Source organism: Triturus cristatus, chromosome 1_2, assembly GCF_964204655.1.
Source record: "Triturus cristatus chromosome 1_2, aTriCri1.1, whole genome shotgun sequence".
NCBI lineage: Eukaryota > Metazoa > Chordata > Amphibia > Caudata > Salamandridae > Triturus > Triturus cristatus.
Window position 1 is genome coordinate 906,704,682 of NC_140580.1, and position 15,121 is coordinate 906,719,802.

The 15,121-nt window shown below is 46.9% G+C and overlaps 1 protein-coding gene across 1 annotated transcript in view; it reads right to left on the reverse strand.

The window, feature by feature from the left end:
• Positions 1 to 15,121, reverse strand: part of TTLL10 (tubulin tyrosine ligase like 10) — a 448,425-nt gene that overhangs the window by 102,007 nt on the left and 331,297 nt on the right. The window contains exons 7-8 of the mRNA XM_085609638.1: positions 4,941 to 5,059; positions 2,304 to 2,424 (exon numbers count right to left, since the gene is read on the reverse strand). Coding sequence (XP_085465764.1) covers positions 2,304 to 2,424; positions 4,941 to 5,059 — 240 coding nt within the window. The remainder of the gene's footprint in view (positions 1 to 2,303; positions 2,425 to 4,940; positions 5,060 to 15,121) is intronic.

A 15,121-nucleotide genomic window follows, 5' to 3' on the forward strand; every position in this document is an offset into this window, starting at 1 on the left:
ACATCCTCTCCCCATCTTCTCCTGGTCTCACTTGTAGGACTATCAACATCTGTGTCAAAGCAATGGCGTAGCAATGGGGGGAGGAGGGGAATGCGGTTCACCCCGTGTGTCCCTTTTTAGGTCTCGCCTGACCCAGCGCATGCGCTAGTTCTGGCGGGACTTTTTGTGAGGGCTCAAAAAAGTACTACCACTGTAGCCTAGAGCTACAGTGCATGTGCGTGGGCACGCGTGCCTCACTTTCGTGGCCGCTTTGATGATTGATCGCAATCGCGATCACTTTCACTTTCGCGGCCGCACGGCGGCTTTGATGTTCTCAGGGAGCCAGTTTTTTTTTCCTGTTTATTATTTCTATGTAGTAATGGTGGCACCCGTGCGCCGCCATTACTACAGAGCAGTAATAAACAGAAACAAGCATTGGCATAGCCAATAGGTCTCGCTTTTGGGACCTTATAAGTATTTAGTTATGCAACTGTTGCTTGGCTAAACACTTATAAGGTCCCAAAAGCGAGACCTATTGGCTATGCCAATGCTTGTTTAATATGGTCGTTCAGTTGTACATAATGCTTTCTTGGTCATATTTAAGTTAACAAAAATGCTTCTGACACTTCGTTACTCTAACTTTTCAGCATGCTGCAGACTTCTGTACAGCACAGCTTAAAGACATAGGCAAAGTCAATATCTCCGGCTAAACACTTATAAGGTCCCAAAGGCGAGACCTATTGGCTATGCCAATGCTTGTTTGAGGGCGGCAGCGAGTTTTGCTTAATTTTTTTGTTTAATCTCCCTCGTCGGCATCACTAAAGGCAACACCAACTCTCCCCCCCCGTTGCTCGTTGTCGCCCACAACCCCCTGCTCGGCATGGCCGCTCGCCAGCACCCTGCTGTTACCAGCACTGGGCTGTGGTAAACTGAGGTATGGCCCGGGCGTAAAAAGCCCTAGCTACGCCAATGTGTCAAAGCGCTTGAAAAAGCCGGACCCCCTGCTGTTCAGCCTTCTCTGGTGGCCCCTCATCTCCCGAGAGCTCATGTGGCCTCACTGCAGAGTGGACAGCACAGAGCAATACCTGAAGGTAGGGGCTTTGGCAGGGCTTTAAGTGGGCCGGGTCCTGCCGGTGCTCAGCACCGGCAGTTATAAAAGCAGCTGCTGAGACGGGCACCTATCGGGCTCTCCATTTTTGCCCTGGCCTCACCCTCAGGATGGAAAAATATCTTAACTATGCAGAAGTACCACCCTTCACTGCCTGTGATGTAACTTCAAATAGACTCGTTATAGTTCTTTTACAGACTCATCATTTCAGAACTGAACTTTTACAGTCTCATCATTTCAGAACTGAAGCATTTTCAGTATTATATTCAACAAAGTCATAGTTGTTGCTTATTTATCTTATGTAACTAACAACCATTGACAAAGCCAACAGTCCTGGCTTGTTGTAGGTGTAATGTTACTTGTTGTATTATACATCTGGGTGCAATGACAGAAACAACAAAATACCACACTATGCTAAGCACAGATTTTTAGCCTATGTGTTTTAAGCCACACCCTTAATTGCATAGACCACACCCTTTGAGAGACCCCCCAGTTTTTTCATCCCACTTAAAGCTCTGGGCTCGGGGCTATAGAGCCCCCAGTGGTTCCTCCAAAAGGTGTGGCCCTTCATTAAAATGATCAATATGGGGGTGCACTTTAAATGAGCACCAGTTACATTACACTAGGTTCAGGGTTTTACGTGAGCTGAATCCTGCTGGTGCCCAGCACCGGCAGTTCTGAAAAGCAGATGCTGAAACGGGTCCTTATCGGACTCTCTATTTTTGCCATCACCCTAAGGGTGAAAAAAATACATCTTAACTCTGCAGCAGCACCACCCTTCACTGCCTTTCATGTAACTTCAAAGAGACTCATTTTAGTTCATTCATTCTCATCATTTCAGAGCTGAAGCATTGTCAGTTATACCCAACAAAGCCATAGTTGTTGCTTATTTATCTAATGCAACTAACAACCATTGACAAAGACAATAGTCCTGGCTTGTTGCGGGGTAATGATACCTCTTGTAATATATATCTGTATACGATGACGAAACGAAAGCATCAAATACCAGTCGGACAGCACACTATGCTAAACTCAGATTTTTAGCGTGCATGTTTTTAAGCCACACCCTTGATTACATTGGGCACGCGCCTTTGAGAGACCCTCCCAATTGTTTCGTCCCAGTTAAAGTTTTGACAGGGTCCCATTAATGTTTTTTAGGCACAGAGAGATTACGTGATTCAGTGCAGGAAAGGGATGTGGGGGTGCAGATAATCACCTGGGTCCACGGATTCCGCTGACTTTGGTCATCAGTCTCTCATACTCCCTCAGGCTATGCAAGAGGCCAATTTTTGTGGTCAGAATCTTGTTGTTGGGGATCTGGTACAGAAGCTGTTCTCCTATATATCAGGAGACAAAAAGAGCATAGTTATTTAACAGTAGCAGCAGTTCTTTTGTGTCTCTGTTTTTCACTGAGAGCGCCAAGCTCTGTGAACATCTCACACAGCAGCAGCGCTACAAAATAAGCTTTAATCTAGACCAGGAACCATGGAGCACGCCATTCTAGAAAGTAACATACTACAGGTCTTTGTGGAAATCCCGTATGGAATACCCAAGGACCTCAAATATGTCCTAAGAAGTGTTGTTTAGAAAGGAGTGACTCTTTAAATTATATCAAATTCAGACTTCAGAAGTGTAAGATCACTCTCGGCGCCTGTTCACTCTGCACAAACAAGGTTTCCATGAGGTATACAACTGAAGATATATCTTTCGTCCAAAGGTAGAACATTCACAGGCACAGACCACCCTTCTTTTGCCAAACACTCCAGAAAGTAGTTCCTCCTCCCAACATGCGGACGTTTGAGTGAAATGGAAACATGCCACAGACAGACTCTCAAAGTGAGAATCCTCCGCATTCCCTCAACTCATTCTGGCATTCCCTTAATCCATTCTGCCAAGAGTTTGCCCAGAGGGTTTTCAGTGGCCAAGGATGGTGTAAGATAGATGATATAGTATCTTCCCTCGAGGACCCAAACATTTAGACCTGAGGCTCAGAAGGCCATGGGATGAGATCTTACATAATCTTTGTAGTGGTTCAGGCAGATTAAACATCTTCACACAAGCTGGCCCAGGTCTGCCCCTGAGCATGCTCTCAGCTCCCAGCATGCCACTGACACGCATTGTGATACTTAACACCTCTGTACTCCTCATACAGCCGATGGACACTGACAAACAGCAAGTGTCGAGAAAGCTACAGGGCCACTTCGATGGGTCTAGAAGCAATTAGGACAACAAACTTTTTTTTTTTAATTGAGGCTGGTCGACCCCTTCACATTCCCTCCTTGAAAGTGTCTCTTCGGTGGGCCACCATCAATGGTTCTGTACAATGTAAAGGAGCCGCACTGTGTGAACCCTCATATTTCTGTTACAATCTCAGCTTTAAGACGAAAACCATCAAATCCCACACCTCTGGTTCACCCTGCTGGGATAACAGATCACAAAGCATTAAAAGGCATACTAGTATAGTAGTGCCCAAATTTCACTGCCTCAAAGTCAAGGCTGCACTGATATAATCAGGTCTCTTAACTTTTCACAGTTGTACTGACAGTTTTCTGATGTTGCAATGATGGCCAAATAGGAACATTCAATTGAAATCATTGGACTGGATGAATATTCCAGAAGGGAGTGGCCTTTTTTTAATTTGGAAACTATTTTATTGCTATTATGTGATAGGAAGAGGTGGCAATGGCACAGGTAACCAGCCAAGGCAGTGGTCTAGGTGAAAGATGGCTTGAAAATGCAGCAAACTGCTCAGCCACAGTCACCTCTGGTCCACGCGCTGGGGCAGAAGACACTTTTTCAAGACACTGCCAACACACCTTCTTACCCTAGTTCTGAAGCAACCTTATGCACTTTCTATGTACTTTTTACCCACATTTGTACTTTTCAAATAGCTGCTTCCAAACTAATGGTTTAACCTGCAGACCAACACATTTTAATATATTTTTTTGAACAGCACACACTGCCTCTTAACTGCCCCCTTGAACCATCTCATGCTCCCTCAATCCCTCTTCTGTTCTCCAGCAGTGAGAACAGAATCCCTCTAAGACCACATGACATGACTTATGCTTTCTTCTTTCAATCTTTCCTCTCTTTTGTCTCTTCTCTGTTCCTCTCCTGTTCCTTGCAATGCTTGAAGCAGCCACAGGGCGCCCCTAAGGACAATATACGTATCTTCCTTGACATAAAATTGAATTGAAATTAGTGGTCGATGCCTCCAAATGAGGGTTCCTAAGAATTATGCATAAGCCGGGAGCAAACATGCTAACGAGGATTTAGCTTTCCATGTGACGCAGGTCAGGGGTCGACAAGCGGCTAACTCAGTCTTTAAGGACTGGTGAAGAGTTAGTCACATATGCCCCAGCCTTGTTCTTTGAGTGGTAGGAACTTTTGGGGGTCCACATGATTTCCGAACAGCCCAGTGAGACTAGGAAGGCTATGTGATCTTTAAGGACGCTGGAAAAAGGGCAGAACTTAAGCTCCCTGTTTGGCAAGAGGCAGCTGCGCCCTTGCAGGTAAGAGCGGTGTGGCAGTGGGGTCGTGTGTGGGGTATTTTGACGGAAGATGACGAGGGAAAATTAATTATCTATTTAATTCTCCCTCGTCACAGTCTGTCCAAAATACCCCCCCCCCCCCCCCCCCTACGGCCCCACCGCTCTTACCTGGACGTGCCGCGGCTGGCCTGAGGAGACAAGAACACTACAGTATTAAGAAATCACAGGGAAGATAACACTCCAATCTCATGTCTCCAGTTTGCAAGCTGTGTGCTATACATTGCATTTAAAAAACAATAACATTGACTTTGGACTTCCAGGTAAAAACAGCAAAACAGAGCAAAGAGAAGAGGCGGGCTTACCTTCTCTGAAGGCGCGGTAAGTGGCAGGGGTCTTAACTTCGCACCACTTCAGCTTGTAGTCCTCGCGGCTCGGGTCATAGAGCCGTTGCCAACCCTTGGCCATGAAGTAGGATGCCACCCTGCAGGAGCAGAAAAAAAAGGAAGTGTGGTGGCACCTGAGTAAGACAAATGTCTCTAATGGCCAAAGAGAGAACACTAAACGACAGGAGTATAATGCTCATCATGGATGCAGCCAATAGGGAGCCGCAAAGGTACCTGCAAGTCTACCACTAAATAGCTCAGACATCTGGTCATCAAAGAATTGAGCGAAAACACAACATTTGAAGCATAAAAGATCTAACCCTACTTATTTACATTCAACAAGCATTATGAATTATATCATGCGAATTGGTAAAGCCACATAGAATGCTGATACACTTAGTGACTCTTGAGATAAAACATTCCATGATAAAAAAGAATTACCACAAAAAAGAATGCCGGTCACAACATAAACGTACCATCCATCCAGAGAGCGGCATCCGTGACCAATCTTGGCCACTACCAAGCTTCCAATCAGCAGACACCCTGTGGGCAAACTGTTGTCAGAGGCTGAAAGCTGACGCCGAAGGCTGATCAGCCAACCCTGCCACCAGGCCAGCATTCACCCACACAGCCATTGCCAAAATCACACTTTTGGCATTGCAAGGACTAGACAAATAGTTCATAAGGAAGGTCTTGGTCCCATTAAAGTTGTGTGTGAGAAGACAATCTAGTATCTTGGACATAGATGTGCATAGAGGCCAGCCCATGGGTGAGGAGTACTACAATCTATTTAGTACTTCCCTCCTGCATTGCTCAGGTAAAGGCATCCTCGAGGTCTCTCCCACCTGCCAAAAACCCCACAGCTCCTGGAAAGGCATGAAGCAGGCAGGGATGAAGTCTATATAGTGCAGATCAAGCACCTCATCCACTTGAGGCCTGCTGAGTCCATCTGCATGACTGTGTGGAAGCGCTTCTTATTCTCACCCTCTAAAAGACTTCTTCATCTTCCACCCCCACCCTGCTTTCGCAGCAATGTCAAACTGCCAACATATGGCATGTGATGCAACAGACGGAACCCATAAACAACTAAATCGCAGGCATGGCAACTTAACCATGCCAGGTAAATGAAAGGAGGTCTCTGGTGAGAATGCCCCCTTACAATTGCATGCCACATGTGGCCAGCCCTCTTTCCGGTCTTTCATAGGCACTGGCTCTGAGGGACACCACCAGCTACCTGCAGACCGGTCTGGCCATGTCTGGTGCGGCTCTGGGCGGTGTGCAATGTTTTTTGCATGTGTATAGCACACAGCCATTCGGAGAGCCCCGTGCAGCTGTTGCCTGCCTTAGGGACACCTCGCCAATCGCACCAGGGCTTTCAGTGCACACCTCCATTTCTGTCAACCTGATAGGATGTTTCAAATATTGTGCTGGATCAACTGGTAGATGTATCAATTATTTACTAAGTCAACCTGCAAAGGGATGTTTCACGTGCTGTGCTAATTAGCCCGGGGCTGTGGGGAATGGGGTGTTTCAAGTGCTAAGTTAGCCTGCCATGGAGTGTTTCATGTATTGCTGTGCTACTTTTCTAAGACAATTTTTAGGTCGAGCATTCGTATAGTATATATTTATACGTGTATGCACTTTGTGGGCTCTGGAGATCAGCCCTAGGACTTGTCTGCCTCCGCTTAGGGACTTTTTTCTGTTCAACTGCCTCTATTTAAATGTTTTGATAGAAAACGACCAGCAGAGGTCAGTAAAATACCAGAATTGCTTTCTGCTTGTGCAACTGCCTCTATTTAACTTTCTTGATAGAAAACGACCAGCAGAGGTCAATAAAATACCAGAATCACTTTAGCATTCTCTAGATTCCAGTCCATAGAAATTGTCTTCCACCAGCACCCGTAGACAATAATATTTTTTTCAAATCTTGTATTTTCAGTGATGTGACCACCGAAGGCCCTGATTTTAAATTAAAAACAGAGCTTTGAACTATCCCAATTCTCAATGAAAGACAATATTTCTCTCCATGTGTTCCCATACCTGGCGTGTCACTCAGTTTGGTGCTTACTTTCCCTCCATGTTAAAGAACAGTAGATGTTTCAGCACCCAGGCTAATGTGCTGCATAACTAAATACATATAAGGTACCAAAGGCGAGGCAGATTGCATTGCAAATGCTTGTTAGGTTTTCTTACTTTGTTTGAGGCTCGATCGGGATTAAAAGAAAAAAGGATAATCTGTCGTCATATTGCTTGTTAGGTGACGCTGTCGATATTTATTGCAGCACAATACCTTGTAAAATCAGGCCTGCTTGGTAGACCCACTCAGTCCAACATGGCGCCCTTCTCCTCCATGGACTGAACAAATGGATTCAGCTTACCCTAAATGTCTACCTGTACATTATGCACACTGTCGTCTTCGGGTACCAGTTTTCCGTGGTCCCGTTTCTGTGGAGCTGATTAGAATATCATACTTTTTGGTGCCCAAAGGCAACTGATGTACCAAAGAGGCGGTATCAGTAAACATATTAGGACATTGGACTGTAGGGAGCTTCACTGAACACAAGAGTGAAAGAGAGCGTTCTGACCCAGCATTCCGAAGTTTCTCTTTCTGCTTCCCGCTGTTTAATTTGAAAGACAATGGAGTGCCTGAAAAGCTACTATAAAACTAAACTACATAACAGCACCCTCCCTTTCCATATATTAAATGTTATTTATTCTGATGCAACTTGAAACCTTGAATTAACTCGTTGATATGTATTACTTCAAATGGAAACATTAAGTAAGCACTTTAGGCAAAATCACCAAACATTGACATGAGCAAAAATGATATTTAACAAGATTTCACTTGACAAAAATCTCAAAGACATTTCACATACAGCATCCAGAAGAAATTATATACATAGATAGATACATAAACTGCAAACAACAGAAAGAGGTGTTTTATGCACATCTCTTAAAAATATTTCAACCGCAACACCTGATTGTTCCCTGTAGGGGGCGGCATTAAAACGACCCACCGACCACGCACACAACCTGGGAATCATCCTCGACTCAACGCTCTCCATGACCAAGCAAGTCAAAGCCGTCTCCTCCTCCTGCTTCAACACCCTCCGCATGCTCCGCAAGATCTACAGGTGGATCCCGACAGATACAAGAAGAACTGTCACCCAGGCCCTGGTCAGCAGCAGACTCACTACGGAAACGCCCTCTACGTGGGAGCCCCGACCAATCCCATCAAACGACTGCAACGCATCCAAAACGCCTCAGCACGACTGATCCTCGACGTACCACGCCACGGCCACATCACACCCCGCCTAAGAAACCTGCACTGGCTGCCCATCAACAAGAGGATATCCTTCAAGCTCCTCATCCACGCACACAAGGCACTCCACAAGACCGGCCCAGCCTACCTCAACAGACGACTTTCCTTCTACATCCCCAACTGCCAGCTTCGCTCGACCGACCTCGCACTCGCCACAGTCCCCGCATCCGAAGAACAACCACCGGCGGGAGATCCTTCTCCCACCTCGCTGCCAAGACCTGGAACACCCTCCCACTGAGCCTACGACAGACCCAAGACCTGCTGACCTTCAGGAGGCTACTCAAGACCTGGCTGTTCGATCAGTAGTGCCCCCCCCTCCTCCCAGCACCTTGAGACCCTCACAGGTATGTAGTGCACTCTACAAATGTTTGATTGATTGATTGAACATCTGTGGGAGTTTTGTGGTTTATCCGGGTTCATATGTGACCATTGGCATAAAAGTACTACACCACTCTGCCTACGTGTTTCGATCGCTCACCTGAACAACCAAATTTTATGAGATCGTCTTCAGGGCAGTTGTATAGGAAAAATATATGTCAGGAAATCCAATTTTTAACCCAGATATGTGTCTTTAATGTGTGGTTCTTCGGCTGCAATTTATATGTTCCTACATGAATATCTTCAGTCATCTTTCCATATGGGCAAAATGCTCCTAAACAGCTCGAGCGTCCATTAGCACGCAATCCTGATCTCAAAGGTTTATTTGTTCAAGTAAGCAGAAACAATCGCTCTCCACCTCTGTACCGCATACATCTTCAAGCAATGTGGCTCCTCCAACTTAATTGGTATCTGAAAGCAACTTTGTTTGAACCGGTTGCCTGGAGTGTGAATACTCCACAAACTGCAGTATTCACACGCCGTTGTCACAAGTGAGGGTGCTTTTGGATCCCGACCCACTATGGCCTTATTAGAGTCCACCCCAGTCTTTATCGGGTATGCAATGCTGCAATGGCATTAAAGTCCTTGTGCCTCAGGCAATGATGGAGGCCATGATGGAAACCATGATTGGGACCATCTCCATCATAGGCTCTTGCTGGCAGCTCCGGCATTTAACTTGTGAAGAGGGCTTTTCACCCCTCACTTTGGCTGCTGTATTAGTATCCTGTGTGGACGCTGAGATTAGTTGACTGTTGTTGATCTGCATTTGAGGGTTGTACTATTGAATTTCGAAACCTACAATATCATGGTACAAGAATATTGAGGACAGAATATACAAGGACAAAATATTGAAAGGTAAGTGCTTATAGGAAAGTATAGATTTACTAATTATAACTCTGCAACTATGTACCTTGAAGATATATGTACCTTACTGATTCATAAATGTGAAGCTAGGTGTAGAAAATCTAGACTTACCTGTCGATATTTTATTTTCAATATTCTGTCCTCGATATCGTGCCCTATCAATATTGTTGTTTCAATATTCAAATGGCACACAACATTTGAGATTCAGTGCTGGGACATGAAGTGGCCAGATAGGGGATGTGTTACTTTACCTGTCTAGTGTGATACTATTGCTAGCATGCTGACAGGTGGGGGCAGATGCCCTTGCCTCTAATGCAGAGTTATGAGTCGACCAATTAACACAGTTTAACACCCTCTTTAAAAGGCATTAGGACTGTTAACATCCTGATCAGAGTACAGTAACAATTAATTAGCACCTGGAGTAAATGTTCAGTTTTGGCCAGCCAATTAGAATGCTGCGAGGGCCTGAGTCATTACAGCGAGAGAAGGACTCAGAGTAATGCTATTACCGGTAAGGAATTGCAGCATTACCCCTTCATCCCTCTCGCTGTGATGGCTCACCAATTGAGATGTACCCAAGCCAAAAAGCAGGCCAGGACAACTGTATAGAAAATGCAAGCACACGCTTTAAACTATAGGCAAAAAACTGTGTACAACATGAAAACCAGCATTGTGCAACCCAACTGAACCCCTGGACCAGTAGTGGTTCCTTTGCTAAGGCGCAGGAGAGTAGCCCCACTTCTTTGCAGCAGGGAAATAAAGGAAAAATAAAATTATAACTTGATGCTATTATCATTTTATTTTGTCCTGCTGCAGCAGCTTTGTGGGCCGGAGTGGGCTGCTATGCTCTCAGAGCAGAGGGAGGAGTGGTGGGCACACTCTGTATGTTCGCATGAATGTTTGGCTGGCCATCTCAGGCTGGCCAAACATTCATGCGCACTTTGCATGTTCTCCACCCAGGCTGTATTGCAGCATGGGTGGAGAACATGCCCAGGCACCCGCTGTCTGTCTGAGCATCAAACCAAGGTGCTCAGACCAATCACAATGAGGTATTGCAGTATTGTCGTTAGCTTATGGGAGCCTGGGTGTGCTTCCTGTTCTGGCCGGAGCAAGGGACTACGGAGCAGAGACGCGGCTAGGATGCTTTTTTACATCCCCCCCGATCCGTGTCGGCCGCCACTGCCCTGGACCACCCGAGAATGAGACACACAGGTAGAAGGAACTGCCCAAGCGGCAGCCCAATAGATGCCCTGCAAAGAAGCACCCTGCACCACAGCCAAGAAAGCAGACATGCACCAAGCAGACCTCCAGTGGAAACCCAGAGGAGAATATAGACCAAACTGCGAATAAGCCAGCCAATACACAGATTTGACCCACCAGCTGAAAGCCGGAATTGAAGGCGTACCCCCCTCCCAGACGGTACCAAAAGTTACAAAGAGGAGGAGAACCCGAATGTCTTCACCCAATCCAGGCAGAGTAATATCGCCCTCCACACACCAAGCAAATGAAAAGCCACCTCCTCAGGAGACTGAGGGTCAGGAAAGAACACAGGGAGAACACCTCCCGCCAAAGAAATGAAGGTGTGCCTTCGGGCACAAATCCTGGACCCAACCACAGCACAATCCTGTTCATGGACACCCAAAAGAAAGGAGACCAACAAGACAGAGAGCCCAGTGCCCCAAGGTGCCAGGCCGAAGTTACGAAGTTACCCAACAGAAAAGCCTCCTAAAGAAACTCCAAATCTGAGGAAGTAGAAACGGAAGGAGGAACCAGACACGGCTAGCCCCCCAGGCCTGAAAGTCATCTATTGTTGAGCAGAAGACATAGTTGACAACTGTCAGGACATCTGTACAAAAGAAGACACAGAAGCGGAGAGACCCAGAAACCTCAAACCTCCCCTTGCGATGCCCAAGCTGACAGCCTTAGGTGCGCAAATGACTGAACCAAGAGACATGGAAACTGCAGGGAGATGGGACCAAAGGGAGCCCCCAGTCCCACCTCCAACTCCACCAGTATAGGATACAGATAGCACAAGCCATGCTGGAGCTAACCGACCAACCAGAGCCCCTACCCAACGTACCCAAAACAGCAACTACTGGATCTAGGAAACGGAGGGAAGGTAAACATTAGGCCCCCAGCCAAGGGCACGACAGGGCATAGTCTGCCACCCACAAACGGCAGAATAAGAAAAGAAGACTTAACAGCCAGCACCGCCTCCAAGTCCTGCAACCAGAGAGGGTCATCGGGCCATGATCAGAGAGGAGGAGGCCACAGACGCGGCCTTTAGGACATCCACCGACACAACAGCCAGGAACTCGGCCTGTTGTACCACAAGTACCAGGGCAACCGACACACTTGACCCCTGTTACCTGGCCTCTGCCAAAGCCCCAAGATCCTTCACTGAGGATCAAGCAGGCAAGGCCCCATATGAGGCACTCCTGAGTACCAGGTAAGATGCCGTGACTGGCGGTTTCAGTCCACCATCAACCTGGCGATCCACATGATCTGAAGTCATACAATCACCAGGATTTAAGGAGGACCTGCCAAGAAGCGGAGCCAAAATAGAATTAACCTAACGGAATGTGGCAACAGCATATCCCCATCTGCCAATGCAGAGGACTTTTGAAGAAAGCGGGGAACCTTGCTACGCTCAGACACTTCCTAAGAACAAACTATCACCTCCGCGGTCAATGGGTGCAGTGGCAAAGCAAGCACCGCAGCCTTAGCAAATTGCCACAAGAGACCCCCAGAAGTGGTGCCATGCCCAGAATGTCTTTGATATGAGATAGTTAGTCCGCCAGATCATCCCTGGAAATTAACTTCCCATCAGGCACCACATGTCCCACAGGGACATAATCAGCTGAAGAAACAGAATCCAGATCATCATCCAACTGGACTGACGCCTAATGCGTGGCAGACAAGGCCATAGCGACTACAGCCACAATCATTCCCTGGACTTCAACAGCAGGCAGGGAAAGAGACACACCCGCCGAGACACCACCAGCTTCTACTGACACATCCAGCAGGGATTCACTCTCCACCTCTGACTCGGGAAAGCATGAACTATGCGGCTTCACAGTCAACACAGACACCAACAGGAAAACATTTCCCCAAAGAAATAGTCCCTCAAGTGATACTATTGGGCGACATCACCAACTGCAGAAACCGCAGATGACAGGGATGGTGGAGAGGTGTGGTGCAGCGGCCAGGGCAGCTGACTTCGGAGCACAGGGTTCACGGTTCAATCCGCGGCTCCGGGGGCAGCTCAGCCCAGCACCATGGGACTCTGGGCAATAACGCACTGAATTTCCACGACGGCCCCCAGCGCCTTGAGACCCGCAAGGGTGAGTAGTTCGCGCTTTACAAATACGGATTTATTATTTATAAAAAGGAATATGGAGACATGCATCCTGAAGACCGATCATCACCAAAGTCTCCTGGCAACACCAGCAGAATGAGCTGCAGGAAGGACAGCATCTTGAAAGGCATAGACACCACCTATTTGTTGATGTGTCAGAGATCCAACACCGTCCGAATGTGCTTAAATTCAGTCTAAGCCTTAGAAGGCCCATAAACAGAGTACACCTGTAGCAAACGGAAAACAGCAGAAATAGCAGGGCACAAATGGAGTCCATAAACAAGGTGAAGGGTCAAAGTTACAAGTTAGCCACATCGCAGGTAGGCACCAATCTTCAACCACGTAAACCACAGAGTGGGAGTGTAAGACCACAAACACTAGGTTCCAAACGACTCTAAAACCCAACACAGAACCTATGGAAAAAGGTGTCTCCTGCCAATATCCTCCAGACCTGACCAGCATGTCAAAGCTGCTGCTGCAACAAACTGGAGAAAAGTCACAGACACAGCATTATTCCCCTGCACCAGTACACATGTCAAACAGCAAAATGAAATGAATGGATTAAAACCCGAGGTACAAAATGTATACCAAACTCTGACTGAACATGCAAGTAAGAAGAAATAGAAATTCACAGAAATGAATGAATGCACATGAAATGTTAGGGAAGCCTGGGCCCCGACAAAACCATCACAAACGACCTGCATAAGATTTCTGGAAAGATGGGCCAGAATCAATCAGAGGCGAAAGGATATGCATGAACCCCAATCAATACGCCAAATATAAAAACGCTAATCATGTCAACATTAACAAGTGTGCCTCAATCCCCTTGCAGGACTTGAACCCCAGACCTGAAGATGACGCTGATCCACAGAGAAGCACCTGCACTATTGAGCCAAACTCCTGGCCACTTGCATTTCTGCAAGTACATCATGAGTACCAAAATAGTGCTGACAGCTCCACACGTACCAAGTATTGTGCATGCAATAGTGACCTACGCAGGTGCAAAGCCGCCCATGGGGACACCCACTCCAGCACACGCCAGGAAGAAAGCGCTGAAGTGAAGCAACGACTAATTCCTACCAAGGCGTCCTCCACAGGTGCACAGCAGCCCGGGAGATGCCAAAATCTCGCTCAGCATGCCGCTGCGACCAAGCAGGAACTCCCCAGGCCTCGCAGCATGCATGCTGTAGCAATACAACTAAACGCCAATGAGCTGAAGAGAGACATCCATTCAGGGTGAGCAGTTTCTGGTGCTAACTGTAAAGGCGACTCTACAACACCTTACCACTAATGCAGGCAGGGCTTTAAGTGGGTCGGGTCTCACCAGGTCTGAGCACCGGCAGTTTTTTAAAGGAGGCCTCGAAACGGGTCTGTCGGGCTCTGTTTTGTGCCCTGGGACAGGCGGTCCGTTTTTTTCCGGACTGCAGTGACAGCAGGCACATCGATGTGCGCATGGTCACACTGCTCATTTTTCACTGGTTGAGAAGTTATGGCATGACGTCACGCCAGGTGAGCGTTGTGGGGGAAGGGAAATCCTTTCAAGAGAGTCATTTTCTCTCTGGATTTCCCTTCTCTTTTTAAAACTTGAGAGCAGGAACATTGTTGTGGTGTCACCAGGACTGTAAGTGGAAGCTTTTTCAATATTATATACTAGCCATTGTTTCTGCTTCTTTATCTTATGCAACTAACCATTGACAAAGCCAATAGTCCTGACTTGTTGTAGATATGATGTTTCTTGTATCATATATCTGAATGAAATGTCAGAAACAGCAAAACACAAGTCGAGCGACACACTATGCTAAGCACAGATTTTTAGCCTATGTGTTTTTAAGCCTCGCCCTTATTTACATTGGCCACGCCCCTTTGAGAGACCCCTCAGTTTTTTCATCCCACTCAAAGCCCTGAAAGTGGGGCCTTGAACCCTTTCCGCAGAGGGGCCCGTAACACCAAAAGCAGAAGATCATTCCTCTGAGCTACAGATCCTAGTGCTCCATGATAAGGGGCAGATTTCCCTGAGGTACAAAGACTGATAGAACCAGCATTCTCACAGCCAGGGCTTTAAGTGGGATGAAAAAACTGGGGGGGGGGGGGGGGGGTCTCTCGAAGGGGCGTGGCCAATGTAATTAAGGGTGTGGCTTAAAAACATATAAGCTAAAAATCTGTGCTGAGCACAGTGTGCCGCCCGACTTGTATTTTGATGTTTCCGTCATTGCATCCGTATATATGATACAACAAGTA